Genomic DNA, 26985 nt, shown 5'->3' with positions numbered 1-26985 from the left:
TGACAGGAGTGAAGCTGTGGCATCCTTCTTCACACTCGCAAGTTGTTAAGGCTATGGGCCTTAACAACTTGCCCATAGCCCTAACCTGATCATATTTGAGGGTTGAAGAGCTGGATTTGTAGATAAAATCAAACCAAACTTCTTTAATCAGTTAAGCAGCCAATCTTTCACAAGTATTTTACTGTTTCAAGCAACATTTTTGGGGACAAAGCACCGATTGTTTTGACTGACCTCCTGAAACTGATCATGTCTGGTCAATTTATTGTGAGGCCCTGCAAGCACAATGATGATTAGCATTAATTATACCAGTCTTTCAATTATAAATAGTTTCAACATTTATAAAGACCCTTTCTAGTCTTCTGACCACTCAAAGCACTTTAAACTACATGTCAACATTCATTCACTGATGACAAAGTATCAACCTGATAATCAGAATCTAATCTGATGCTCTTTCAGACAAGCACTCACACACAATTTGGGGTTCAGTTTCTTTCCCAAGGACACTTGTGGACCGGAGGATTAGTGGAAAACCCACTCGACCTCCTGAGCCAAAGCCGCCCCATATGATAAGTGTTGTTATAAATCGTCAGGATAAGAAAGAGATGCATCATCCATGTTAGTTTACTGTTTATTCAGTTTTTGACTCAGTTGACAGTGGAGTAAATCAATTACAGAAACTAAATATATCTCTCAGAAAATAATACTGTATTTTTGAAAGAGCATGAAATCTTCTGGGAATTCTCTCACTCACAATATATACACATCATTTTGTATCATACATATACACTTGTATACACAGTCACATAAGCATCACATCTGAAAGTGGATTCATCTGGATTTTTTTTTTGAGGTTTTGCCGTTCAAATAGCTAAAAATGCATCTGCATACACTGGACACAGGAGAACTCTGAGGGTGTTTTTACACTTTGTCTGTTTCAGCAATTAAACTGAACTCAGTGATTATTACTCAAATTTCTTCATACTGATGTGATGTGCACGCCCCTCTGAAACAACAAACCAAACTCAGACTTGAGCAGTCGTCTGAGTTATGTGTGATTTTTTGAGACACTTTGATCAAGCTTCATCTGCCAGTTGTGTACATTGTGCAGTCAAGTCCATATTTGGGGATTGCTCTGCCAAAGATTTAGTTTTAGGTTCCATCTGTTACATGAGCAAAAATATTTTTAACATGCCTTAAATGGATTTTTAATTAAATTTGGAAATTTGGCCTCCCACTACTTCACATATCTGCTCAAAACTCCTAAACTGTGAGGTGAAGAAGTTAAATTTCCCCATAGATTTATTGGTTGATATTTATTAGCCAAAAAGATTGTCTTTTTCCATTTTAAATGTTTTACAAAACACATTTTTCATCCTCTCTTCAAACACTTTCATCCCATATTCAATAAACATTGGCACATACTTAGATGGCTCAGGAATTTTGTGTTTTTTCTTACTTGCTGCATTCTTGTGGTTGAGGCCAATTCCACATAAATCTCGTTTCTTGAACATATTGTGCAAACAAATTTGATGACACATATACATATCAAATCTGAGCAATCTTGCAAAACCTGATGGTATTTTGCCTACATGTGGCGCTGCAACAATATGTTTTTTATAAGTTAAAAGGCCATAACTCACATGATTGTCATCCACTTTGTGTAGTTCGGCAGTTTCAGATTCAGAGGGAAACTGATATCCTGTAAACATGATCTATTATCAAAATAAGAAAAATTCTGAGTTTTGTGCCACCTTGGCAGATATTTCTGCTCTCTGAGTGCCTTTGAGTTGAATATGCTTTCATGAAATAAATGGGCATTAATGGAAAATATCTGGTAAGGACTGCTATCCAACGGGAAATCTTTAAAATTGCTCAACTATGGAAACTCCCCATAATTACTCAGATTAAGCTTGAAAGTGAAAGTGAAGTTGAAGAGAATAATGTAAAATAATTTTCTTACTGTTCTTTAAAAGCGATCCTAAATGTTTGAATGGGTATTGACAACTGTCTTTCAACTACATCTGATTCCTGGAAGGAAAATCTGAGCTTGACTGCAGAGCTTACTTCTCCTTTGGTTTATCACTCAGTCACTACATCATGGACACTTTATTTCTATCTGGATATGGATGGCAAAATGTTCAAGGAATCAGAAAACTGGGAACAATTCAATTCTCCTCACTAGTTGGACTTTTGGTAAAAAATTAATATGGGCACAATATATAGCGCACCAATTTGGGGCTGAAAACAGACACATCACGTTCAAAAATCTGCTTAAATTTCCTCCATCAGTGCGTCAGAAGCTTTGATTCAAAACACTTATCATCAGACCATGCACTACTGTTTGCTGTCCAATCCTAAATGAACAGTAACCATAAAGAACTTTGAACTGAGTTCAAATAATGATTAACTGTGCCACGATACATAGACCGTGTTTTTTTTTTTTTTTTTTAAATGGGCCAGCATGTATTGTAGGTCATAATGTAAACACAGCCTCAGTTGAAAATAAACAGTACTTCCCACTGATTGATTGTAGATACACATAACGAGGATGGGGGCTGTGCAGGGAAAATTAAAGTGTTGGACACCGTTTCATACCTCAATCATAGACACAAAATATCTCTAATGCATGAGTGGTTTGAAAATACATTATGCACGTGTGATACTATGTTAAAATCCTAATACAAATTGCATATATGTATGAAAAGCATCAAATCTGTGTTAGTATATCTGGCAATCCTTTATACGTCACAGTGAAAGTCAAGCACACTTTTTTAAAGCAGGTCAGCTTTGAAATTATAATTATTTATTTATTTCAAGATGCAAACATGTATAGCTATGTTTTATGGTCTATGAGTGGGATAAAACCATGAGTGCCCCCCCCCCCCACCCTCTATTTCTTTTCAAGTGAATGCCCCACCTCGCTGGTGTATCTGTTCACAGGATGATTCAAAAACTGGCCTTCTCGTTCAGAAAAATAATAAAAACTAAAACGAATGCAGTGATGCAACAGACCTCATGCAAGAACGACATGTCTTTACTTTCAATTTGTATCTGGGATTAAAATGGTCTGCTCAATTTTCACTTATAGTGTATTTTTCAGTGGCAGGCAAGAAATCAAAGCAGCTTTGCCAATAATGTGCAGATTACCTTACTGCATCTGAGCAGCATTACAGTTTAAACTTCTGTTTGCAGGTGGTTGGTTGGCTAGCCTTTGTAAAGCACGCTTAACATTTTGGTCAAATGGGTAGCGAATGTTCAAATTTATTAGCTAGTCAATAGATTACCATTGTTTATTTTTTGCTGGTGGGTGGTGCTATTTTTGAGCTCTGTTGTGAAGGTTTCTGATGGAGCCTCTGAAGTAATTCAACCAGGCTTCATATTCCCACTAGACAAAACCTCCAAAACACTCTGGCACTCATACAATTTTGGGAATGTGCCTGCAACCTCCTCAGGGCCCTGTCAGTGACCCTGTGTGGACTTCACTGACTCTATGTGAGGCATGTATATTTCCTGCAGTAGCAAAATATAGCTTAACAAATCACATACTGGGCTGAGGTGAATGTTCTCAGCCCAAATTCATGAGCTGACTCTTAATGACTTGAACTGTCTGTGGTTAACAGGTGATTTCAGCAGAGATCACAAGAGGTAAACCGGTTATGATTGAACCCTGAATATAAGCTTGATATAAGCGTATTAATGTAGCTGTGTGTGACTGGAAACTGGTGTGGATGTACAGTATATAGATTTTATCACTAGGTATTATTATGATTATTGATTCGCTGTGGTGCTTGACTTGACATATGCAAAAGCAATCTCTATATGCCTTCGAGTGGATAAAAACCTCAAAACTCAAGCTAGAAAAGTGAAACGTGAACACCTCTACATACCAGCACCTACTTCTAGCTACAGGGTAGTACTGGTATCAGAATAAAAATAGCTTCCGATGGACTACAATAAGAGACAGTGAATATTGTACTCCACCTGTAAAATGTGATGAATATTTACTTTGATAATGAGGAATCACTCTCAATATATCTAAGTAAAAGAGGACAGCTCAGTTTTGAAAAGGCTGAGCTGTCCTCTCATTCAAGTGATCGAGGCCTCTAATTTAAGGGCAGTGAACAGTGATTTTCTCTGGGATCACAAAATGTTGGTTTACTATTTTGACACAGAGAGCAAGTTAATTAGCTGTTGTGGGTTTTTTTTTGTTGATATACCAGCTACCATCCATCAGTGCAGGGTTTTAGGGTTTTCACTGCACGTGTGTTGTGGAAAGCATTACGCTTGAGGGAAACATTCGTAAAATCATCTTATATTCTGTCACTTTTCAAGATTTCATTACCAGTACAACACTTGTAAATTGTTCTTGTAGGGACATAAATTACATATATTAGCATATTGTGACTTTACAGTGAAATTTAGGTAGTCATGCACTGATCAAATTTGCCCACTGCAATGGTACAGTGTTTGGGAGTCGCTTTACGAACAGGAGATTGTGTTAGCGTCTGTGGGAAACTCGGCTGATTGTGGCAATTTACTGCCCTCAAACTGGAGGCCCAAGTGTCTTAGTGGAGAGCTTCACTTGGTGACAAAAAAAATAAAAAATAACAGCACTTAGTGGTTTTTGCTTGGGTTGTCCCCTCACTGCAGGACTGAATATATCAGATCAAGTTCTGGAGGGTGACAGGAAATTCCACAGTTAACACAGTCTCTTAACACAGTCCAGAGCAGCGAGGAAGCCCTGTCAGATACTGGCTCTGTAGGGGGAGTAAAGTACCGGCTAGGCCAAGAGGTTGAAAAGGGGGAGTGGGAGGTGCCTCTGTGATCTCCCAGGGGGGGATCTCACGTCACCACTTGCTGCACTGTTGAGCGTTCATGGGGGCAGGACTGGTCTCTGCAGTGCAGCCTCCTGAGCAGCCGCTGAAGCTTGTTGGAGAAGTTTTTGTTCATCTGCCTGTACATGAGAGGCATCGCAAAGCTGCTAGAGAAAGCCAGCAGTTTAGACACACATCTCAAGAAGTAATAGGTAGGGAAGTAATGTATGTAGCTACTGTACCCTGGTGTACCAGCTATAGTGTGTACCAACAGGGTCATGTAGTATGGAGTCCACAGTACAAATTGCACACAGACTGAAGCTAGCAGTAGTCTGTGAATAGAAGGGTCCAAGCGAGCTGAGTCCTGATCCAGAGGTGTGGATTCCTTCCTTATGCGCAAAATGAGCACAAAGGCGTAAAGAACAGCCACAGCTGGAACCACGTAGCCGATAAACATCATGATGGCGTCTGCTGCCTCTTTGTTCTGCATTTTGGAGCACTCAACCATCTTGGTGGAGATGTGGTTGCACACATAGAACAGCAAAGAAGAGAAGCTGGTGAGCACAGCGCCGCCCCAGATGAATCCACACACATGTTTGGTGTTATACACACTGGACATGTATGTACGAGGCAACGCCCGCTCTATATAGTAGTCCAGACTGAGAAGCGTGGTGGAGTACATGATCACCAGAGATGAGATGTTGAAGAGGATGAGCAGAGTGATGTAGACCTCGTTGTTATACTCCCACGCATGCCAGCGGGTGAAGGTGGAGCTCAGCAGCTCCACCGGCGCCACCAGGTTGAGCACAAGGCCCGCTATGGCCATGTTGACGAAATAGACATCCGGCATGGTCATAGACACCTTGTTCGAGAGGTTGACCACGACCAGCAGCGCATTGTAGCACAGCCCCAATGGAAAGCACACCAGGAGGTAGATGAGGGAGAAGACTGACAGGATGAGGCCAAAGTCCTGGCAGAGCCGGAAGTCCACGTTGGTGTCCGTCTCATTGTAAACCATGCAGATCCACATCTCTGGGCTCACACAGGTCAAGCACTCTCAACAGGTCGACTGCAGGCAGAGAGTTGAGAGAAAGAAGTTAATTACAGCACTGATCAGAAATGTCACAGTTGTCAGTAGTTACCAGTAATATTGTAATTAGAAATATCTGATAGCAGTATTGTTATCATTGCATCTCTAATATGATACTATAATTCAGCATTTACAACCATGTGGAAAAAGAGAAACAAATCAGCAATATGATAATGTTATGTAACCAAAATGAAATGTTAATTTTGTGAGCTTCTGTAGTGGACATTTGAGTCATATATTTTATGTTCACGTCTGTGTGTCTTTTGTATTTTGCCTGGCGGCGAAGACAAATTTCTCCTAACAGACAATAGAGATGAAGTTGGAATTGTCAAATTATATCAAGCCTCTTATTACAATTTTAACATAATATAATAGAGATGATGAGTCACGACCCTAAAGCTAACAAATTCTATTGATATTAAGTTGGATATTATGGTATTACGTAAGGCGTTCTATTTTGATGAGCAGAAAATTACAAATCTTTCTCTTATTAGTTTATGTGCTCGCTAGAGGAGCAAGCAAGGCCTTGACACACCAACACATCAGCCACGGCACTGCTATTATGCCCTGGGGTAACACTGTTAATTTCACTCCACCGCATTTGACTGGCTGAATACGAACGCCTCACAATATGTTTCATTTGCTAGCTCAGCCTCAAAACCCACAATTTCTCTTCCTTGAGAGCCACACAGACCAGAGCTGTTGTTCCTGAATACAAAACTGCATTTGTTTGACGCCTCAGCAGGCTTTTTTCTGTCTTGCTCTACTTCTCTCTCTCTCTCTCTCTTTTTGTGTCACAGTCACATGCAGGGGCATTGCTGCCTGTGCAGAGCTGCCCTTGTGCTTTTCACATGGTCAAGCAGCCAGATAAAGAATAGCATTTTGGAGCCTGACACTTAACAGACTACTTTGGCGCTACTGCTCTGACTGAAGCACATGCACAACCTGTTCAGGTTACTGCCGTGTTGACTTGTGGTTTGGCGCATGGTGATGAGTAGATTTATAAGGAGTGAAATGTGAAGCAGGCTGTGGTGAAGGGTCTGTGAGGACTGAGTCGTGGGGTTGGAGTTCAGGGCAAGGTTAAAGAAAATGACCAGGCGTATGTCGGGAGCATTTGGGATCAAGCCTGACGGGGCTGCAACATTTTAAAACACTTATGTAATGCTTCCTTGCATTATTAACTCAGGTCATTTTAAATAAATTATTCAAATAGCTTTGGACAAGGAAAAGGAAGATCATAAGGATATCACAGGCTTGCAGTCACACAAGTTCACTGTCATTTATTTTATACGTCAGACTGTTTCCCATAACTGCTTTGAAAATATTCACTCGCTGAAGAGAGAGTACATGTGTGCAGCAATATCTGAAAAAAACTTCTTGCGTGAAAATACTCTGGAATAAATTGCAGGAAGGCAGTTTTGTTTTCAGAGGATGAGTAACAATGCCAGTAAAGGGGAACCATTCTTCCGTTCACTTGCGTAACTCCACTACAGAGGGGCTGTTTTGGCCTTAAGCCTCAGACACAGACGTACGTACACACACGAGAGATCAGTCCCTCCTCTATACTACTCCAATTGGCTGTAATGAGACTGTAGTGGAGGCTGGAGCTCAGAGCTGGAGTGGAACAGGATCAGGAGGAAGAAAGTGTAGAGTTACTCTTTACGAAAAGAAAACTGCTTTCACCAAGACAAGAGCACTGGTCAGCCTTCTCGTAAACACAGCTGTCTAACACCAGCAGCTAGGTGACTCATTTACAAGGGCAGGCCTCGATAGAAGTACGTAATTAGTTGCGGTCCCCTCCCATAAATGATGTTCTCTTATCTGGATTTCTTGTAAATTGGAAGCGCTGACGTTTGTTCACCCCTCACATGCTCAACAACCTTTCATCACTTTAAATGACTTCAGGAGAAGTTGGTGATTATTACAGAGAGCATCCGGCATTGTGGCTGCCAGTCCCCATTCATTAGCACCTGCTGTATACAGACATTTTTGCCTCCCTTTCATTACCACCTTGGCTAACTTGGCAGCTTCCGCTAGCTGCATAGTAACCTACCCTTAACCCTAAAACTACATAAAAGAAGGCGTCACAGGTTGTTATATTCAATCACTGTTCAACAGTTTGAAAACAAGTTTACAGAAATGATGACCTAAGTTATAAGAAGAGGAAAATGTATTCGCCATGACTGAATTAACTCAAAGAATATGAGTTGTAGGAAAGAAATGTTGTCTCCTACATTGACTTGGATGTGACACAAAACCATAATGGTGACAAAACAAAGATAAAAGTAAGAATGGAAACTAACTCCAATGTGTTTTAAAGCACACTGGACTAAAGATAAACACTGGAAACTTTGGGATTTCCTACATTTACCTACTTGGAGTGATGCCCCCCTCTTATTTCACTAATATAGTAGTAAATGACAGCTAAAATGTTATGGTTCCCTCTGCTTACCCTGCAAGTAACTGCAAAGAAGGAAAAATACATTCAGTTGCAACAGCCAATATGAAATACTTTTCAAAATCAGGCTTTTCATATTAAACTTGCGAGCAACAACTGACAGCTTTGCACCGCCTGCATCAATTCAGTCTGGGCAAACTACAACTTTGGTGTTGAGAAAGTAATTGCCTTTTAGCTTTGCACATTTTACCAGCAGCCCATGATAATGTAATGTCTAGTTTTCCATTCAGCTGGGGGAAAAAACACTCCACATTTGGAGACACTGCAACCTCATACAGACATATGAATTTGTGGTTAATGTCACTCGTTTTTAAGGGTAATGTCTGTTGTTTGTCTGGTATAATAATGATTATACGGTCTCTAATGCAAAGATTTGAGCTTCTCCACACTGAGTAAGTAATTTAAGTGCTTGGGTTTGTGTGGTAATAACCTCTAATGGGCATTTGCAACATTTTAGTGACTAAATTATGAGTACATTAGTAAAAAAATCTTTGTCTAAGAAATAATTAATTATTGAATCATTATTATATGAATTGTTATCCGCAGGCCAAGCATGGCTGTCACTGACAACACATTCATGCTTATGGTTACTTCTATCTTGTTGGGTTGTCTATTAAAGTCTTCCTTACGGTGTTTTCAAGAGCTGCCCACTCAAACATATGTGGTCTTATTGCTCTGTCACACTTGTACTGACACCTGCATTAATTACCCAGATATTTATAATTATAACAAAATCAACTAATTCCAGTTACTAAAAGCCTGCATATGAGAGAATAAAACCAGGAAAGAAAGCATACTGATAGTCTGTCCCCACTCCATAGATTAACATCAACCAAAACAAAACAACATAGATAAGTAAGCATTTATATCCTCTTGTGGTAAGAGGATGAGGAAAAGTGTTGGAGTGCAGTCATAGACGTCGTTAAGCCCAGTCTGAACTTTTTGCACTACTCCCTGTCAAAAATGGTTAAGTTAAATGTTCCCAGAGGGGGAGGCCCTGCTTCAGTGTGTGCTCCAGCCCCACCAAACACGATCCCCTAACAGTGACGCCCACGTGCTTGACGTCTCAGCGTTTTGAAGACAGATCTTGCGGGCTGATGGGAGTAGTGTGACATAGTGGGCCCACACCCCTCATATATCCTTACTGGAATTTACAGGCCCTTCTCAGAAAGTAAAGAGTGATGTCACATGATTCACTGCTCGTGTCTGCAGCGACGTGCGGTGGAGCAGCACCAGGAAAATACTACAGAAAGAAAATAAGATTACGGGGCTCACATTTACAAATGTTGTGACTGCGCAACAGTGTAACACAATGACATTTGATGCACGTACATTACCAGCATTCATTGGTGTTTAATTCTAAAGAACAGCCCTCATAAACTACCACACTGCTTCCGAGTGTTTGTTATGATGCAAATGAATCATTTAAGAAAGTCCCTAAATCTCTCCTGGTTCTAGTGATTTTCTCAGCTGCCGATTATATTCAGAAAGGAGCCCGTTTATTCGGAGTATTAATGAGGAATCTTACTTCAGGTGTATGAAAATGCTGCATAACATTTGGCTAATCAAAATGACTAAGCTCTCAGAGGTGATTAAAATAATTGCCTTTGACTCCATTTCCATGGAAAGGTTTTATAACATTGTTTATACATTTTTATCATTATTATTATTTCCCCCACATCATTATCATTTCACTCAGAATTGAGTCATAGCGCTAAAGTCAAGGTGACACAGCTTGTTTTTGAATGAATTCCTTGTAAGCTTCAGATGTACATGCAGATCAGTTATCTACCTTACTACCGTCCTTTGTTAATCTGTTAATCTATAAATCTTTGGTATTCATAGGAAAACTGAGAGGCACCAAATGTTGATGATATAACTGACTCACTGCTGAATGCACAGACGGTGTTGGAACAATGTCACATCCGCTTTCTGGAAAAAAAAAAAAAAGTGTCCTCGTCTCAAGTTCTAGTGTCGTAAAGAAGTGGTCAAGCACAGGTCACACAGTCTCAATCACTTTCTTAGCTTCCTTCTGGGCAACTGTCACAGGCATCAACTGAGTCAGAGTTCAATGGTCAGCACAAAGCAGGCTTACCGCCATTAAGCCATGGCACACACGCCCATGTCCCCTTTGGTCACATGGATGGAAGTTGACGACAACAAGTGCAAAGCCTAAATCTCAAGAAGCATTTAATTTGGGGAGCAGTGAGACTAATCTGACACAGAACTATAGTTTGTCAAAGTGCAGCTTTCACTCAGCCTCCAAAATGCGGTCAGGTGATCATCTAAATACTATTAATAGCATATTAGTATTGCCATTTCCCATACTATAATAGATGCATCATCTTTAATAGCCACAGTCTGAATAATTACATTTGGTGCATCATGAGTATTATGACCATAAATGGGGAATATCATATATCAAAACAAAAATGTCCTAAAGTGTTGAAATCATTATATAAAAAATAACTGAACTACTAATATATTCATATATTTACTCATTATACGAATCTAACATTGATATCTTGCTTTAAGTAGTTTAAAATATTGTATTAACTGAATGTTTCAACATCACTAGGCTGTACATATGTTAAAAATAAATAAATAAGTAGTTACTTATTGAAGGCTTGGGATGGAGTGAAACAGCCTATATCGGTAGATGTACTAAGCCAATAAGCAAGGCTTCATTTTTATCCTGCAGTCTGTGAGTTACAAATGTTACATTTGGTTAAATAAACAGACTCACTGTGACATCCCATTAGGTCTCAATGGGAGATGTCATGTCAACAAGATATAGCAATCATTCATGCAAATGGAAGTCTGATATAACTTTATTGCTACACGTTTATAATGCTTTTGAAGCCTTAAGACACCCTCTGATCTACCTTTAAACTGATACTAACTTTTTCCCCCTCCTCAGCACATGAGAAAGCTGATCCCGTGAGAAACATCTTCAGGTGTTGTTTTCCAAAAATAAACGCGCTGTTAAGACTATGGAGCCACAGCTGAATAACAGTAAGAAAACAGACTGATGGTGCTGGGGTCTATTTTATTCGCCCGACAATGTGTTTCTCCATCACACTTGACTGCACAGATCAAAGCATGGATAACTGTCACGGCTTCACCTATTATTCTACCATTTCTACGGTATTGCAAAAAAAAACAAAAAAACTGAGGCTATTCACAATCGCATCGAGCCATCCTCACTTCACTTTTTCCCCCCCCCCCTCAAGTAAAAAAAAACAAGGCAAACTCATCACATTAATGAAGCGGGATAATAACAGAAAAAGAGACGAAAACTCACCAGAAACGTATAGATTTGGCTCGGTGACAAACCTACGGAGGCATTGAGTTTGGATGAAGCATTTCCACTGGCATTTCTCGGTCGTTTCATTTCACAAACAAATATCCCTAAAAATACGCGCTCCGGCTCATAAATCCTAAAAAAAAAAAAAAATAGTCAAAGAAATCGTTTTTCCTGCATTTCGGTAAAGTCGGGATTCATCTATCAACTTTTCGGACGAGGCTTGTTCTGAAAAGGGGCAGTCCGTAGCAGACTTTACTACTGCTGGAGTGCTGCTGAGCCCTGCAGTGTGTACACACGTGACCCTCCCCCACTGCCTCCTCGCTCCCCTCTGCTGCTGCTGATCTCCGGTCGTGAGGCTCTGATTGGACGGAGGACCGGGAGGTGGGGTGCGAGGGAGAGCGAGGGGAAAATATGGGAGGCCGATTAGGGTGAAAAACATTGAATTACGTGAGCATCAGGGTTATTATAGTTAACGAAAACTAAGACTGAAACTAATGCCCATTTCAGCCAATGTGATGAAAAAACATATTAGTCATTATACTGAGAAACAAAATAATGACTCAGTAAACTCAAGATAATGACTTAGTATCTCAAAATAATGACTCAGTAACTCAAGATAATGACTTAGTACCCAATCTCAAAATAATGACTTAGTATCTCAAGATAATGAAAAACTATCTCAAAAATAATGACTTAGTTACATTAAGATAATAAGAAACTATCTCAAGATAATGAGAAACTATTTCAAAATAATGACTTAGTAACTCAAAATAATGACTTAGTATCTCAAAATAATGAGAAACTTTCTCAAAATTACTTAGTAACTCAAGATAATGACTTAGTATCTCACAATATGACCTAATAACTCAAGATAATGAGAAACAATCTCAAAAATAATGACTTAGTAACTCAAAATAATGAGAAAATATCTAAAAAATAATGAGAAAATATCTAAAAAATAATGACTTATTATCTCAAAACAATGACGTATTAATTCAAAACAATGAGAAACTATCTCAGTATCGTTCCTGTTTGGCCCAAAGAATTTGGGAAAATTTGGCTGCAAGGCTGAGTGGTGGCTCCATATCCAGCACTTATAAATCGATTAGTGCATGAAGCCAAAAAAGCAACTTCCTGTCGACATACTGCACACGCTGCACATGTTCACTAGAGACTTCTAACCGAGTCAGAGGGTTAAGCCGAGATGACTTTCGGCTTAGCCCTCTGACTAACTTGAATGGGGATAAATCCATTCAATCATGCAGCTCTTCCAGACTTTCGAAGTGTGATCGGACCGAATGAATTCCTAAATGGGTAATTTCGTTGAGGTTGTGATGTTCAAAAAATGTAGCTACTGGTAAAACAATGTCTCCTTCGCAATGTGAGTCTATGGGAAAAGCCTTTTTGGGCGAAAAACATCGGAACAAGCCATCTCCCATCAAAAAACATACTTACAACTATTAAAATAAAATGTACTTACCAGAAAAAAACAGCTGTCTCCTTAGAGGGTCTTTTAGTACAACTGAACAAGACTTCTTTTAGGAAACAAATGTTGCAATTAACTTTCATGAACTGTAAACACACTGAATTGGGACAGCTACAGCTATACCTATAATCTGCGGTTTTTGGGTTACACCATAGTTACGTTAGCTAATCAAGGTTGTCGCTGTGGTAGAACCTTCAACTCAAAGTGGCCGCGCCCCTAATTCCACAATAACTTAAAGCCTTAATAAAACTTAATTGGGTGAGTTATATAAAAATTCACCCCCTGTACCGTTAAAAGGGAAATTAGCTATAGAGACCAAAACTGTTTTTGTATCAGACTGTAGCAGTTTGTTTCTGCTGTAATGTTGGACATTTTAAGACAGGGGTCTATGGGGATTGACCTGCTTATGGTGCCAGCCTCAAGTGACCATTTGAGGAACTGTGGTTTTTGGCACTTCCGCGTTGGCTTCATTTTTCGGCCCTGGAGGTGTAACAGGAAGACAAGTTGAGTTTAAAAGTAGACCTGTTGCAATGGACTGACTTCCTGACACAGGAAAAACAACCTGACTCAGAGCCCCATGCAAGTGAGCGTGTCTGAGTGTGTACGTGTGAAGTATTTTCAGAGCTGTGGACAACCAAGACAAAATCTTCATATACTGTATGTGATACACATGTATCTGTGTATCCTTTGTGATGCCTTTGACCGATGGAGTGCAGAGAGTTATTCAGCATTCAGTGTAGCTCATCAGGCCTATTGAAGCACAGATTTAGTCTGTGTTTTGTATAGTTGATAAAAATGTACCCTCTTGAAAACTACATGACGCATCTCAAAGTAAACAAAGTTCTTCAATACATTCCAAATCCCACTTGCAGTATACTTGTGAAACACAATAGTGTTGTTTTGCCATAGATTTCCTCTTAACCCTTATAGCCACAACCTGGCGTCTCCTGTGATGTTTACCTTTAACCCATCCTTATCCTACCTCTACCCCTATCAAACGGATATGAGCCCTGCGTGAAAAAACTCAACCCTCTCATTTGAATGGAGACAGTACGGCGCCACAGAGGGCTCCATCAAAAGATGCAGGGTTGTCTGGCAAAAAAGTTGAACCCAGGCTCAACTTTTGCTGCAATGCAGTGTGACATCATCAGACAAGGTGCTGCATTGGCTAATCATGCAAGTGCACATTCCTGGTGAATTACTTAATGATGTGAACACTGTGTTTCTGTCGTTTACTTTGCAATTGTTGCAGCAAAAGATAAATCAATTATGCAAAAAGTGGTAAATGTTTAACAGAGTTGTAAAATCCTGTCTGTGAGCATCACAAAGTGCTATGCTGTGTTTTAACATCTGATAAGTCTTTAAATGCATAGCCCTCTTGACCTGTTTTAACACAGGGCTGTTTTTGGTATCTCTGCATAGGCCTAAAGCCGCGTTCAGACCAATATTAGACATCAGTGAAAAAACTGGCATAAAAATGAAGGGTTGCCTGGCAAAAAGCTTAAACCAGCTTCAACTTCTGCTGCAAAGCAATGTGATATCATTTGGCAAGTCACTGTGTCAGTCAATCACATGCATGGAAGTGTACATTTGGAGGTGAATTACAATGTAACATGAACAGAGCATTTCTACTTTAGCTTTTAATCATTGTAACAAAAGATAAAATAGTACCACTGGGATAAGAGCTTGTTTTTGTGTATAGAAAATGTTTGAAAATGCAGCTCCAGTGCCTGTTTTTAGTAAATAACAGTAAACAAGTTGAACATTCCCAATGCACTGCATGATTGAGCTAGCTAAATGCAACTCTTGAGTGTTCAAAATGACAGAAACATCTTCACTTTGAAGAAATGCCATCAATTAACTAATTTAAGAGGTGCTGAGTGTATCAGTATACAGGTAGCAGGTAGGTAACAGGTAGGTGCATCAGATTTATTCTGACTATGGCAAAGTTAGTTGATGTTACCCACTTTAGTCCCCCCTGAAAAGGCCCTGATGGCTCAGTTTTGATGATTTTACCACTCATGAGAGCAACACCAGTTGTTTGAAGCTCTATATCAAATTTGAGATTTTGGTGCCAATTCACAAGTGTGGAATTAGGCTGCAAGTATTCATCAGTTAGTACAGAACCTTCTCTTCTTTTCTCTACACCCAAGTGTTGTAATGCCGCACACAAGTTCTGCACAGATTCCACTTTCGTAGAGTCCCAATAATTTTTTTTTTTTTTTGGGATAGTTTTAGTAAAAAGTTTTATCTTTTAATGTGGAAGGGCACATTTCCAGTCGCTCTGCTTAACATATCTGTGAGTAAATTAGAAAGAAGCCAAGTATTCAAAGTTCATTATTACTTTGGAAAGTAGCCTACTGTAATCAATACAATACGTTCCAATAATGAAATGCCTTTGCGCTGTTCTGTTGAATAGAGTCTTTATTAATGCATCTGAAGTTTGCTAAGAAGATTAAGGATTAACACCTAAATTCGTCACAGTTTATGGCACATATCATAATCCTGATATGGAGAACAGCTTCAATTTCACCACAGACTATTCAGAAAATAATGAGGCAAATTAGTTCGATTTTTGATTCTTTTTTTTTTGAAAAAAAAAGACCAAATCTACTCAAATTAAAATCTTCTGGTTTCTGGCATTGCTGGTTATACATTCTCCATGTGGCATAACAGGAAGATTGAGACCATATTGTGGTTTAGTAATCCATATAAATCACATTTTCAGGCCCCATAGCAATATAGAATACTTACAGTAAAGTACAATATTACCATGTTATATCATGTTATGTTATATCACCCAATTTATAACAGCTGCTGATGAGTCATACAGAGATAGTGAATAAATGTCATGCTCACTTTTATTGCAGTTGTCACTGGAAACCTGTAAAAGTTTATGTGATCATTACTTTGCTCTTATCCATGGACAGCAGATAAGCATGGCACCATGCAGCATAGTAACATCAGGTCTTAATCTCTAACTCACTGTGTACAGATCCATCCCTTAATTTCCTGCTCAGCACCTGAAAGGAAGGAGGAATATAAAGAGAAAGTGGAACCCTGATGGTCTACAGTATTAAGAAAACAACAGCCTGGAAGCAGATATTTAATTAAACTCCTAAGAAATGTCTTTTTGCCCCTCCCAGCTATGTGTGCAAGTAATAGATTAGTTCAATGCCAGCAATAAAAATGAAAAATAGTACTGAAAGATTTTTGGAATGCACAGTTTGAAAACAAAATGCCTGGCCATGACTCAGTGAACACAAACAGGCTTTATAGAGAGTGTGTAGGAGTGCTGAACATCAATTGGAGTGGAATAATTCAAAAGCATTATATTTCACTGACCTTATATGTAAGTGTTAGCACAAAGGCAGTACTATTCAGGCTATTAGAATACATTTTCCAATTTCATAACTGACCCTGCAGGTAAATGCCAACTGTTGCCTGGTTTGAATCTGATCACCAATCTAAATGTGAATTTGGAAAATATATTCACTTTTATCACACTTTCTCCATGTATCCCAAAAACAAAGATTTGCACTTAATATCAGCTACCACTACATACTACATGGCAGTAAGGGGACATTAGTGCAGTGGAAACATACAATCTTTTTCCTTCTGCATGTGCTATAGTAATCACCTCTGCAAGAAAGAGTACACCGCATCTCAGGAGTGAGTCTTAAAAACGTCAAATGTTACACAGCTTTCTACAGCTGCATTGATGATGAAGCCAAATAAGAGGCAATGCTAAAATAGTAGTATTTCCTGCACAGATGATTACTGCTAATGGTGACGATCTGGATGATATAACAACAGTGAACAAAACAATACATTTCAATCCAGTATGACAGATATAACATAAGATCTATGAGTCTGGTTAGCACATAATAATAGTGTAGTGTGGTCAGTACACTATGATAAGTTTAAATGTAGCACGCACACACTCAAATAGCCCTTCAATTCACTGACAATCAGTCCCCATAAAAGTAAGACATTTCTTGTTCCTGGGCAGATAGCCTTGATCTCTGTCTTTCAACTAATTGAGGCGCAGCAGTGGAGCAGCACTGTCAGGTCTCTGCTTCTTGTGAAAGCACTGGTCTGTACACAGAGATTAGAGTTGTTCCAGTAATTATACTGTTGACTCTGTTTACTCATCAGATAAGACATTTTCAGTCCCTCACTATTCAGAATTTGACATTTTAGTGGTAGAATACAATATGGTTATTCATGCATGCATCACTTCTGCAGGATTTCTAAAATGGACAAAATAATGAACCATTGTTTATCATGAGCAATTTCTTCATACCCATGTAAAACTTGTGACACAGCTCGGTATGCTTTAAGTGGTTTTCCTTCTTTTCTTTTTTTTTTTTTAAATTTTTTTTTTTAAAGATGAACAGCGATTTAGACAACAAACCTTTCATTACTTACAGATTCAGCCCGCGTAACTTGTGTGTTAAAGTTGAATCAATAATCCCCTAAATACAATCGTTTTTTATTCATCTGACAAATGACACTGATGTATTATGCTTATGCACAGTTCTTTAGCTTGTATGATGTGTACTAAAGACAGCCAGATGTTTCTCTAAGAGAGTTATGATGTATATACCCTTTTTAAATCATTTTGTCTTATTCAGATTGATATGAGTCACACATTTTATATGTATCAACGTACATATTATTTAAGTAGCCCCATAACAATGAACATAAGAAAGATGTAAAGAAAAAAAAAAGATTTCAGTTAATTAAACCCTCATATTTTATGTTTCTTCATCTTTTGGTGCTTTATTTGCCCGCATATTTTGTATTCAGTAAAATTGTATTCTTGATTTATTAGACTGTTTCATGTCATCTGTACAACACAAGTTCTGTTTAATTCCTTACTGCATGTGTAAATAGGGAACACATGCTGATTAATGCTGTTTGCGTGGCAGTGTCTATAATGTGGTCATTTACTGCAGCAGGGAAGAAAGTGAGTGTTAGTATAAGGAGCAGAGTGGACCGTCGGAGGACTAAATCACAGTTTATCCCCAATCAAGCTCTGAAATCTGTTCCTATTCTTGGACGCCTCAGCATCACTGTAAGGCTCTGGTCTGCATTTACTTTCCCCTAAAGACTTTAGTCTGCATGACTACATATGGCTTGTTTACAAATGAAAGTCTATGCTCAGCCTCAGTTAGTCCCGGTTGCATGTCAGCTGTTTGCACAGTCACTTTGGCAACAGATAGCCACAGGCACGAAATGTGAGTCTAATGATAATGATTAAACCACAGTGCCTTTGGGTACACTGAATTATGATTTTGAATCATGTCTTTTCTCATAGAGAAGCAGAGCTGTTACTGAACATAGAAAGATGATGTTGCAGAATGCACTGAACAAATCATAGCAACAGACACACCTCAGTTTTTGTATCTGAATTTTTATTTTTACATGCACAGAAACACAGTCACCACATCAGTACAGTGCATGCTGTGCACACGCCTTTAAGCTCAGAGGCCTGGGAATGCACATTAAGCTCATTAAGTCTGTGGTGGAGATTATGGTGTGTTTCAGACCAGGCACCAGCGTCCAGTGGCTGGGATGTCTCTTCATTTTCAGATGAGGGTGGAAGTGCTCCTCCTAATAACTATTAAGTCAACATTTCTAGATCAGACAGATGGCTGACTGAGGCTTCTGCATGCTTCATTAATATATAAAATTAAACAGCATGAATGCTACTGTCTTTTAATAGAAATGACTAATCTAATTTAAAGCACATATGTGATGATGGAAAAGCCATCTACTATACAATGCTGCACTAGTAAAAACAACCAATTACAGTGCCATATATAATTTTTCCATGTACAGCAGGAGGGCAGACCTTATATACAACACTCTCTCATGATAATCCAAAACAAGTTTATAGTAAAAATAACCAACATGAACCCTACAGCTTATTTTTATTTTGCTATCACGACTGATTCAGCACCATACTGAGGTCTGTCATCCTGTCAGACGGCTTCTTGGAAAAAAGCTTCCCACATAGAAAGATGTGTTTTTGTCACAAGGCTATGTGTGTGTGTGTGTGTGTGTGTCTGTCTGACTGTCTGTGTGTGTGTGTGTGTGTGTGTGTGTGTGTGTGTGTGTGTGTGTGTGTGTGTGTGTGTGTGTGTGTGTGTGTGTGTGTGTGTGTGTGTTTCACTCTTTAATATAAATGCCATCATAAATGTAAAATGTGTGAATTCTGGGTTAGGTAGGTGTATACACACAAACACGTATAAAGGATGGTGCTGCTGCAGAGAAAGAATGAAATAGGAAGTGATGTCTGGATTAACACTACATAAGCCTGCTTTCTAAGCTGGTGTCTGTGCGTTTCCCTTCTGGGACAAACGATGCTTTGGAAAGATTTTTGATGATGAATTTTGATATTTCCCTTCCATCTGCCCCACTCCTACCATCCCCCCAAAGATTCATTAACCTTTGGGCTTTGCGGACAGAATAATATCATAAAGAGAAGTGATTTTTCCCTTTGTTGTGGCCCAAAGCCCTTCTGTTTGTTTGTGCTCAAATGAGCAGTATGTTTTGACAGCAGATGGCAAATATCACATCTGGAGCAACTTCTAAAAGTCTAACAACTGGTGCTGAAAGAATACAATGAAGGATCATTTTGGCAAACTTGCGAGACACAAAAGCTATCATTTATAGAATTAATGTATAGATCCAACACACAAACAGTGTGTTTCCGTGATTTTAGAGGACATTACACTGTCTTACATTGATATCCTGGAGACTTACCTTTACCCTAAGCGTACCTTTGCCAGAAACCAAATATTCACACTAAAATGTAATGATTTACCGTATGGGAACTTGCTTTTTGACCCAAAAAGAGAGGCAAGTCCCCACAATGTGACTGTGTAAACAGTTTTATGTCCCCACAACATAAGTAATACAAGTATAAACAAACAGATGAGAATTATGTCACTTGAACTATGTATAAACTACAAGCATGTATGTGGTCTTTGAATATTGTTTCTGGGTAAACTATCATGATAGTAACCTTTTTTAAACTTTGTCATTGAGCAAGACAATGTACAGTCAGTTGTGTGCACATGTAAATCAATAGCAACAAAACAGCCAGCTGCAGGTGGTGACATCAATATTGAGGCTGCCATCTAACCTGAATACTTCTGCTTTACTTTGTGGTGTTCCTCAGGGTTCTGCTTTTGGTCCCATTCTTTTTGTTGTTGTTCATACTTCCCCTTGGGAAGTTGGTTAAAACATTTTTAAAGGTATCTGTAGTATAATAACAGGTGACATCCATCTATAACTTTCATATAGATTTACATGACTCTTAAAATTAAGGGTGAGACATGACTTTCCTTCTGTTTAATGCAGATAAACCTGAGGTTCTTGCTTGTGTTGTTTCTGAAGTTGGAACATTGCGTTGAGTTATTTCTTTTTTGGGAAAGTTTAGTTTTAAAAATGAAGGTGTTAGTTTAAAATGTTAATAATCAACATATTAATTGAGTTAGTTAGTTAGTTAGTAACAACCTCTATTGTAAATCTCTGTACCACTTTTATGTCACTTATATCTTCTGACCAAGGTTGATCATGACTTCAAGCTAAATTCTTTAATAATCTCTCTCCATTACTGGACCCCACTGGGTAATTAAACATATATTTTTCATGTTGTAATGTCCATTTTTTTATATGCTGTGTAAAGTTAAAGCTAAGTGTAAATCATAAAAAGACCTGACACTGTACATAACAGCATGTAGACATAATTATTTACTGCAGTACATAGCTGCATAGAGGGCTGCATAGTTTAGTAACATTCCTGTGAAGTAAGTGAAGAGGACAGTTAATGTTTTGGTTGTGGGTGTGTTCAAAAAGGGGATGCAGGGTAACTGAGGTGGGCCACTCTCAATTGCAAGCAGAAAAACACACAGACAGCTGCTCCCTCCCGCTGCTCTGCTAGCTTGTCCCCGGTGAAGGAATGAGCACTGACCTCAGGTCAACTTTGTAATGTATCCTTTTCAATAACATCCACCTCAGTCCTACACTTAAACAGTAGTTTTATGGCACATTCCTTAGATTTTCTTTGTCTCTCAAGGGAAATTTATTCGTTGCCTTTTGTCACAGAATAGAAGTCCAAATCAGGTCAGCTTTCACAAAGCTTTTAGTGTAAATATAATCCAGAAGATTGGGTTGACCTCCAGTGTGAGTGATTAAATAGCCTCCTAATAGTGTGCTCTGGCAAATTGATAATTGCTCTGATTTCTGCTGTGAAGTCTGATGGATCATTTAGATGTCCTTATCATTTTTGCCATCATCATTATTTTAAGTGTTGTGCCCAAGTTTGGGGCTTTCTTACAAGTTGGAATGGGTTGGTTTGTGGTAACAAAGCAGCTCTCTGATAGTGCTTGTTGGCTCTTAGAGAGGCACTTTTCTTTTCCAGGAAGCCAGCTTGGCTTTTTATTACTGGGAGCTATTTTTTATTATTTCGAATCTCCTTTTTATCAATTAAATGGCACTGGGCATCAGAAATGTATATAGAAGAAAATTCATTGTTTAACTTACAGGAAATTCTTTCAGGAGAAAACAACAAGAAATGAACGAGGATACATAAATGCACGCATAGCTTAGCAGATGTGACAGAATACAAATCACAGTTGTCAAAACATTCTCCCCAGAGAAATGTTATGTGCATTTTTAGAAACCTGCTTGGTTTATGAAAACAGATAAGACATTGTTTAATCTATACAGCCAGCCAACCATCTATTCTAATTCTTTACTGTAGTCAAAATAAAGAACATACCTTGAATGTGTGATTTTCCAAGTGAAATCATTTTTATAATGGGGGTGAATACACATTCATTCAGAGCTGCCTTGTACATGTGGGTTAAGTTAAATTAAACTCTGCAGTCCTGTTCAGAGCTGCCTAGTTTAGCGAGGCCATGTAAATCCTCTTGCACCTAATCTAGTTAAGAATTTACTGGGTTTAAACACTTGTTGTGTAAGAGTCTCGCCGTGTTTTGCTGCTCTTTGTTGTTTTTTCTTCTTCTTGGACACACAACTGTATTTAGATCAATAAATAAACGTCGACTTTAGATATGGTGTGATGATATTAACTTCAGCATCAGTCTTACACTTAAATATGAAAAACCAAAACATTTATTCTCCTAAATATGTGCTTGAGCATCATCCTCATGGCATCGTTCCTTTTTCACAGTTTTTCTGAGAGGGACAGAGAATAGTGATGGTGCGGCAGGGGATCCGGTGAGGCCCCCAGGATTCTCGCTTCAAGAAGAAGAACAAGTACTTTAAGGGCCCCCTGCCCCATTCTGCTGCAGGCGTAAGCCAAGATTATTCCGCTATTTGGTTCCACCAGATGCGGCAGCGCCACTGGATGGGCAGTGTCTGGGCCCTGATGAGCAGATCTAAGAGGGATTAGTGGGCTGTTGTGGTGGATCGGCAAGAACAGTGGGAGGCTGTCCACACACAGCTGTGTGTTTGTGTGTTTCATAATGCTTTGGCCTCTGGCCTGTCTCTGGCTTTGGCTCAGACCCTGAACCACCTTTCCCTCCCACTGACCTCACAGTTCAGGGAGCTCTTGGACTGCAGACAGCAGGAACCCAGAAATTTCTGGAACAGCATGAAAACTTTCAAAGAAACATGATTCTCCCCCAAGGATTGTGGCAGTGAAGTGCTCATGCAGGCACTGTATCAAAATCTTTTTTTTTCAGTGGCTGCAATTGTTTTGGATTTATACAGCTTCACAGACACTGAAAGCATAATTATCATTTTTGTACTGAAAAATACCCAGAACGTAGAAATATGCAGACATGTTTTAGTTCAATAAATAGACAGCTGGATGCAAGATGTCTCCTATTTCACTTAAAAATCCATTTTCAGTTTGCGTGCAGTGTAGGTCTCAACACCACACTAAGTAAGTTGCATACTAGACCATTATTGGCTCCAATACTAATGATGATGTCACAAATCATGCTTGTAGGCACAAGTTTAAAAGTCAGATTTTAGATGAGAAACTTTCCTCTTCAGCAGATGATGTAAAACTGTAAAAACAGTCTTCTTGTGTCAAACTGTACACATATCATTCTGCACAGTGAAGCGCAAACATCCAACTGAAGTAAAAATAAGCAAGTAATTTTTAGCCACAATTAAATAATCTTTTCAGACTGGAAGAAATCCTTGTTTGGGCCTGAGAACCTGCTCCTAGATGTGCTAGTACCCTTGCTGGCAGAGACAATTGCCTCTCTGCAGGTGAAGCTGCCAAGTTGTATTTATGTCCTTACACTGAGAGTGGTCATATTTCAAGTCCCCATAGCAGCCACTGTTAGCCGGTGACAGTTTCTATTTACAGAAAACAACCCCAGTGGACAAAGAGTTGGTGGAAAATGTCAGATGATAAATGTCTCACGGAAAGAAATTTCTGAACATACCAGCATTTAAAAAAACAAAAACTGCACTGGAGAAATATATAAAAACACTAGCGCAACCCAAATAAGTCATGTCATCATAGAAAGGTAGTAAAGTTTTTCATATTTGAGATAAAACAATGTTCTCACCTTTGTGGTATGTGAAATGAGAATATTTTTGTTGATTTTGTAGTTTTTTTTGGAAGACTCAGTTTGGCCCACTAAACTTTTACACATGACCAAACAAGGTTACTTACTAAAAATGCATGTATTGATTAAGGTTAGAACCTCTTTGGCTAAAATTAAGTTGATTACATGTTTTTATTATGTTTGATTTCACTAAACTACTTGCTATCATGAGACTCACACTGGACCAAAGCTGTCTGGTCTTATGTCTTTGTTGACTGAGAGTATTGTTGTTTGCTTTATTTGTTTTCTCCATCCAAGCACTTTTCCTGAAAGTCTTTCCCAAAGGATCAGAAAGCAGAGCGGTCAGGAGAAATTGCTGCCCTTCCAAGCTTTTTCTAGAAGGCCTTATGCCGCACACAACATTGCTAACAACTGTTTGGATTCAGTGTCCTTCTCCTCTCACTCTCTGTGTGTGTCTGTGTGTTTGATGTCGTGGTTTGGCTATCCTCTAAAGCGTTCATTTCAGAGTGGTTACTTTGGGCCTCATTTTGACTCACTGGCTGTCTGCCTACACCCTGTGGTCTACCATCCACTACAGCAACTGCCTGCGTGTGTGTGTGTGTGTTTGAGTATGTATGTCTGTGTATGTACAATATTTCTTTGTGTTACATGCACAAGTACTGTACATTCCACACAAACTGTCTCTGCTATATACTCTGTGTTGTTCTATCTGCAAAATAGACTTGTTTAGTCTGGAAACGGAGGTGAACCATAAAGAAGAGCCCCTGGCTGTCAGCCAGTGCAACAACCTCCAGTCAGCTGATGTTTTTCAACTCCCCTCCTCATCCAGACGCATACGGTAAATTGCAGTCAGCTCATAAGCCTAAGGACGAGGAGTGTACATAGTACATGCTCATTACTTTTTAATGAAATCCATCATCTTTAATCACAGTCAGGGTTGGTTTCCATGCAGACTACTCTTTAAAGTGCAGAGCTGATCTCGTTAAAAGTGTTGTTCGTTCACTTTGTCAGATAAAGTAACTTCTGCTGCACTTCCTCCATGTCTTCCAGGAACAGATAAGCATTTGCAGAAGAAGCCTCTTAAGATTATTTGTATCAGCAACAGGACGACCTTTGGAAGGACCGGCTTTACGTTGTGTGTGCTGTGGAGAAAACTACTGTATATAATTTAATATCTTCCATCTATACGTTATGTCATATCTCAAATATTATTCACCAATACCTTTCCACAGGCTGAACTGAGCACCAAAGGTTTTATAACCATTATATCAAATCATGTGTTATATAACCATGAAACCATGATAATGCTTGAAGATACTTTTGGTTAGTATTGATGTGCTTGTTAAAAAATTCCATGGTTAATTGACACTTTCCCCTCATATTTTTCTGAAAAGATTCTTCTCCGACAGACACTCAGTGTTTCAAGACAATACTGTCTTTTTATTGTTAACGTATGATGCCTGAAGGGAGTTCAGGACTGCTGCCTCTTAAGCCATTTTTAGAATAACTGAACTGGAGGCAGACAGGAACTGTGCGGGGACCGACTTGAAGAGACAAAGGATGTGAACAAGTGTCAGGAACTCTTTTGATTTAGAACAAAGAGCCCATGGACGTCAGTGTTTATGACTATTGATGTGCACATGGAGTTTGTCTGTGCTGCATGGCTGTTTGAGCAACTCGCTGTGAATCAGGGCAGGCGCTCTGACTGTGGAGAATTGAATTGATGTGGATGTTTGTACAAGGGAACGGAAGACAGCAGGGGAGGAAATGCTAATGATCTTTATGGCCAATAAACAGGGCATATATCTTCAGGTTGATAGATGCACATGACCTCAGGGGTGATTTAGTTACACTTAGGAATCTGAGTGAGTGTCTGGGGAAGAGCGATGTCCAAAGGTCTTTTGGAGTTCTAGTGAGGCAGAGATGAGAAAACACAGAAGTTGAAAAGCCCTCATTCAGAATAAATGATCTCGTCTTGATATATCCCTCTCTTCCAGGAAACAGAACATTTCTGCTTTACCTCAGTCTACAAAGTCTTGGCACAAAATCGTCTCCAAACCGACTCTTAATGATCTTCTAACAGTGATGTTCCCCTTTCAGTATCATTTCAGTGTCATTTGTTGTAACTTCATCGATCTTTCTGGTATCTCCCAGTCATTGACCTGTGTGTATATGTGTTTGTGTGTGTGTTTAAACATTTAAAGCTCACTGAGTTTAACTTTGTGATCATAGATGAGATGTTTTGAAGGCGAGGGATGGTTGGCAGCAGACATTGGATACCTCATGCTTCTGCCCTTAATGGATCAGAACCCACTTTTCTCATTTTTTTTCTCCTTCACCTCTCATAAACCTCTTCTGCCATTACATAGCCTGATGAGATGGCTTTTGGGCCCCTTCATCAGATAAAACTGCGACTGATGAGCCTCCTTTGCTCCCTAGTTGACTCTGAGAAGGGCTTTCCTTTATGGTAATGGTTAACAAATATTCACGTGCAAACACTGTAAAAAGCTACTTTCTACTTTATAGCTGGCTGCAGTCATTTCCTGGACTCGTTACCTGGCAACCTCACGGTGGCGACAAGGTTAATCGCCATTATACAGACGAACAAACGAGGTAACATATTTATTGGTGAGCTTTAGAGATTCTGGATTCATCTTGGCCGTTTTGCAAAGAAAAACTAAAGTCATCCTGGTTCGTCCTTCTTTATAACTGCTGCGACAATTCAAAAAAGGAAAAGAAAAAAGGAGCCTCTTTCTCTTTTAATGGCCTTGTAGATTTTTGAAAGGCAATATTTTATTTATTGTCGCACTACGTATCTACATATGAGGTACATGAGGATTATATTATGATCAAAATGCTCTATACCTTCTTGTCGTGGTTACGGCTCATGTTGTAGCTTTACCACCAGATCAGACGGAAACCACAATTTCTAAGAGATTTATCTTTCTACACCCTTGTGGTGTACCAAATGGCAACCAGCGGGGAATCTAACATCAACCAGCCATTTGTAGAATAAAGAGCCGCAGAATAGTACCACATGTTTCACAGTCGCATACAGTAAGGTATATGTTGGCTCGAAAGTGTTTGTTCAGCAACAACTCATGTTATGATTTCTAGATGGGCAAAATATTGGATACCATATAATATAAAATACATCAAAGACATACATATTGCTGTGTAGGCAGATGTATGCCAAATTGGTCTTGAAATTACATTTTTATGTTACCTCTTTACCTTCATTGAACCCAGCCAGCACTGCTAG

General features: G+C 39.1%; 1 protein-coding gene across 1 annotated transcript; it reads right to left on the bottom strand.

The window, feature by feature from the left end:
- Nucleotides 1-614: 614 nt before the first annotated feature.
- On the bottom strand, nt 615-11896 carry gpr146 (G protein-coupled receptor 146). Its single transcript, XM_062438033.1, has 2 exons — nt 11667-11896; nt 615-5883 (listed from the first exon to the last, which is right to left on the bottom strand). The coding sequence occupies exon 2, from the start codon at nt 5842-5844 to the stop codon at nt 4843-4845; it is 1002 nt and encodes a 333-aa protein (XP_062294017.1). The 5' UTR covers nt 5845-5883; nt 11667-11896; the 3' UTR covers nt 615-4842.
- Between the last annotated feature and the right edge of the window lie 15089 nt (nt 11897-26985).

Source organism: Scomber scombrus, chromosome 18 (genome assembly GCF_963691925.1).
Source record: "Scomber scombrus chromosome 18, fScoSco1.1, whole genome shotgun sequence".
Lineage (NCBI taxonomy): Eukaryota > Metazoa > Chordata > Actinopteri > Scombriformes > Scombridae > Scomber > Scomber scombrus.
The sequence above is the reverse complement of the archived record's forward strand: the minus strand, read 5'-3'. Positions and strand labels throughout refer to the sequence as shown.

Excerpts from the sequence above, each read along its gene's own strand:
- gpr146 (XM_062438033.1), bottom strand. The coding sequence starts at position 5,844 with ATGTGGATCTGCATGGTTTACAATGAGACGGACACCAACGTGGACTTC.